Below are 4,537 nucleotides of genomic sequence, written 5' to 3'. Positions count from 1 at the left end.
CAGATTACACTGTGACATACAGTATGTGTGAGTTCTAGAAATATTCTTTGTGCACTTATTAGTTAGAAATCAAAATAAAGAGGGACAATATTTTTAAGTTACCTTCTATAACTAGTAAATGAGGTCATGTAAAATGTTTGGCTTTAACTTGGCTTATTATTTGGAGCTTTGTAAAATAATCGTTTCTTTGTTTTAACCAGACAATGTGGGTAAATATGGGCAGCACCTGGTAGACACACTTAGTGTAAAAGTGTGAAGAGAGATAAAAGAGAGATAAAACATCCAGTTCACTTGTTGATAACTGTCCAAGTAAGTTATTTCCTGGTTAATAGGCTATGAAAACACGTTTTAAATGTCCTTTAAGTGCAATTGCCAGAATGAATGGTGGGATTTAATTGTGCTTAATAACTTCTCTAGGGTCTAACCCACTGCTGTTCACTCTTGTTCCTCATCTCCTTCAGTGTCTGGATCAACTTCAGCTGCTTCACCACTCATCTTTAGAACTGGTTCGTTGATCCTGTGGAGAAGTGCAAAGCGAGAGAGAGAAACACACACACACGCACACACAAACACACACACACACACACACACACACACAGATGAATTTTACCTAACCTCACCCAAGTGGACTGTTGTTGCCCAAACATAACCATGATTAATTTGCCACATTTTTCAAAATGTAGAGCCAAAAGTTTCATTTTGCTTTCTGTCTTCTGCTGACAGCTACAATAAGGGAATTAAATGAACTTACTCTCCATGGGTTAAAAAAATGAATATCTGCAGAGTGGCAGTCAGAAGGAAAGGACCTGTGTGTGAGAATGTTTGTTTCCTCATTATTGGTGCATGTTTCACCTCTTTACTGGAAGCAGGGTGATAGGAGCAGCCACAAAAGTGTGTTGTACATGATTTCATACACGTGCATGATGAAGGCCATGGTTCATTGGGTGTAACCACAGTCAGACACAAAGATGTTCCATCCCGTATCTAAAGACAGAAGGTTTCACTTTGTGTGAGAAACATGAACCTCTTATTTTAATGGCTTATACTTACAATGAACTTCCAGTATTTTCATTCATCATATTGAGTTTACATTTCACATTACAAAGAAACAATGTAATTTCCCAATGTTAGGGTGACTGTTGTGGAATTTCTTAGTATTTTCAAAATCCCCATTTCAAAATCTTGAAACACACCATGTCCTTACAAACCGCTTCAGTGTCAATATAGGTCCAGCTGTTCATTTATTATTTTAAAAAGACATTTCAAAGAAACCACACACATTACACTTCACATGCCCAAGAGTTAGATTCATGTACAACTTTTCAAAATTGTTTTTGTGATAATTGAAGGCCATCTTGATTTCATACCCACACTATTCTCAGATTGAACTTGCGTGCACACTGCTCATGATTTGTTTTTCTGACTCAAGTCAAACGTCTGAAAGTGATGAAGTATCTGTTGTAGAATTATTACACAATAAATCTATTTGCATTTTTCATTTTGAAAAAAAGGAAATGTCAACAAATGAGAGGTTTTATTGTAACAAGAATTTAATGCGAATCATAAAATCAATCTGATATCACTGACATAAAGAGGGAAAGCACTAAAAAAAACATAAAAAAAACATTTCAGAAATAGGAAAGCTGACAGTCCAAAGAACACCAGTCAGTGCCAGATATTCAGATAAATCAGTAACGCTTGAGAGATTGCAAATAGAAGTCTAGAATAACTGCACTGCAGTAGGATGTTGTCACATTGAGCAGGAAGTGACGCAGCAACCTACTGTATTTCTGCATTTGTTTCTCCTCCTCACTTTGTTTTTGATCCTGGATGCATATGTTGCTAAAGTCTATTTAGTAGGTGTTAGAATCTTTTTGCTGTGCAGTTTAAATAGATTTTTGCCGTAGATGAGCACTATGAGAGATTTCTAAAATATCAACAACAGTTTCTAAAAATGTAAAAGACTTTCTCAAGTAGGAGCCCCAAAAGTCTTTTAGACAGGAATTAGAAGCCATAATAAAAGAGCAAATGAAGCCCATGTGTTTCAACATTGTTAAAGAAGAGATCATTTCTCCTCGCTTTGCTTTGGCCTGTTATTCAGTAATTTGTCAATGACAGCAGTAGCTGTGTTCTCTGCTGCCTCTCCAACTGAGTCTGCTTGATCAGCTTCATCATATCCAATACGACCTCCTACTACTGCTCCTGCTGCTGCAGCGACTCCTGCAGCTACACCTAATCCAACTCCAGCTACTGGAGCTACTGCTACTGCCACTACTGCTTCCACTGGTATTGTTTTCATCTCCATCAAGGCTTCGGCAACAGCTAAAACCATCGCTGGCACACCAAGCAAAGCCCCTAACAGCACTCCTGTGGTAACACCAACTATTTTCTTGAGAAGATTTGAGATAATTCTCTTTGCCTTCTCTCTGATTTCTTTCCATGGTTTGTTTGCGAATAACTGTCTGATGGACTTCACCACTTCTTGTATTTTTCTCTCCACCACTCGTAGCATGTCATTGGTGTAGTATTCTCCTTTGTCCACCATCGCTTTTATTGTGTTGAGTAGCTGTGTCACCTGGCGCTTGTTGTTTCTATATTTCCTCCAACATTTGTTCTTCCAGTATTTATTATCAACCACGTGGCAGCGACCACCGCACTTCTGCACCAGATCATTCAGATTCCTATTCTGACGGACAAATTCCTCAATCTTCATTCCTTCAGGAAGCTGTTCACCATGAGTGAAGACAACTACAGCATGTTTGAAAGCTTCCTCAGTAAAACACTCTTTTATTTTATCGATAACCTGGTTCTCTTGCTCTGAGAATTTCTCCACTTTGAGCACAATGAGAAAAACATGAGGCCCAGGAGCGCACTCTGTGATACAGCTCACTATCTCAGACTTCAGCTCCTCCTCAGATCTGTCTGGGTCAAAGAAACCAGGAGTGTCGATCAAAGTGATTCTTCTTTTTTTAACAGATTTGGTTTCGCTCTGGCATTTTGTTGTTTCAGAGTTTGCAGTGTGGCTTATCTGGAACAAATCTTCTTTAAATATGGTGTTGCACAAACTGCTTTTCCCAGCTCCAGTTTTTCCCAGTAGAACGATCCTCAAGTCCGACCCTGGAAAAGAATAATGATAATGGACCAACATTATTTGTTTTGCTTGTTATTGTGTATTGCTTACTGATTACACTGTGGTATAGGTGTGAATTATAGAAATATACTTTATGCACACAGTCAGAAATCACACTAAAGATGGACAGTACTTTTAAGTTAGCTTCTATTACTGCTAATTGAGATAACATAACATGTCATCTGGTTGAAAAAAGTGTAAGTGAGATAAAACATCTGCTGCACTTGTTGACAGTTGTCCATATTCTTTGCAATATTGTATATTACTGTATTTCATTGGAGAGAATTCAAGTATTTCCTGGTTAATAGGCTATGAAAAGAGGTTTCTAATCTCCTTTAAGTATAACTGCCAGAATGAATCATGGGATTTAATTGTGCTTAATAGCTTCTCCAGCATCTAACTCACTGCTGTTGTGCTGCTCCTCATCTCCTCCAGTGTCTGGATCAACTTCAGCTGCTTCACCACTCATCTGTGAGAACTGGTTTGTTGATCCTGTGGAGACATGCAAAGTGAGAGAGAGAAACACACACACACACACACACACACACACACACACACACAGCAACACACTGAGGGTGTTTATTTTTTTGTTGTTGTTATTCATCTACTACTTTTACTCTAAAACTTCTTATCCTCAAGTGGACTGTGTTTTCCGCAATCTTATAACCATGTATTTTATAGTTTTCAAAATGTTAGCAGTGACATTTTTTACAGGTACATTGAATATGAACACAAACAAAAAGCACTGTTAGTGATTTTTTTGCAAATACCTTCAGTTAAAGTATGAAGATATTGTCCAAACATCACATCATGCTGCCATTATTATTATTTTACTCTATTGTGTTCAACTCAAAATTGTTTTGAGTTGACATAACATGAAACATAGACCCACACAGAATAGATAAGATAGTTGATCTTAACTCACCTTCCATGATCTTAAAAATGAGATCAGGTTGGAACCACTGTTAAAATTTCTCTGCTTCGATTCTACTTTGTCTTTCAAGTGACTGCGTCAACAACCTATGATGCACAACCAGTGAGAATTTATATTATATCCTATTCTTCTTGATCTTCAAGTTTCTGTGAGGGCTGCACCCTGTTTGAGGTCATTTTTCAACTACTTTTGAAAGTGAAAACACTGCATCACACAGTCAACCAAGGTCATGTCTTGCTTGAGATTGTTGGTGCATTTTTGAATAACAAAATATTTAAAAGCGTACTTGCCATTATGTTTTGGCTTCTCCTCTCAGTAGAACATGTCATACCAGTGGCATGTATGTAGTATTTCATTATGCATGTGTGACACTCTGTATTATATTTAAATCATTGATATTTCATTTGCCTTGCTGTTTCATTTTTACAAAACAACCACTGATAAACACAGGTGTGGTGTGGCACTTTTACATT

General features: G+C 37.5%; 1 protein-coding gene across 1 annotated transcript; it reads right to left on the bottom strand.

Moving 5' to 3' along the window:
• Positions 1-2,065: 2,065 nt before the first annotated feature.
• On the bottom strand, positions 2,066-4,062 carry LOC111239677 (GTPase IMAP family member 7-like). The gene is made up of 3 exons (XM_022769571.1): positions 4,056-4,062; positions 3,536-3,622; positions 2,066-3,117 (listed from the first exon to the last, which is right to left on the bottom strand). Exons 1-3 carry the CDS (start codon positions 4,060-4,062, stop codon positions 2,066-2,068), a joined length of 1,146 nt encoding a protein of 381 aa, XP_022625292.1.
• Between the last annotated feature and the right edge of the window lie 475 nt (positions 4,063-4,537).

This window comes from Seriola dumerili, unplaced genomic scaffold, assembly GCF_002260705.1.
Source record: "Seriola dumerili isolate Sdu_G_001 unplaced genomic scaffold, Sdu_1.0 BDQW01003922.1, whole genome shotgun sequence".
Lineage (NCBI taxonomy): Eukaryota > Metazoa > Chordata > Actinopteri > Carangiformes > Carangidae > Seriola > Seriola dumerili.
This window is presented reverse-complemented; position numbering and strand designations above follow the sequence as displayed.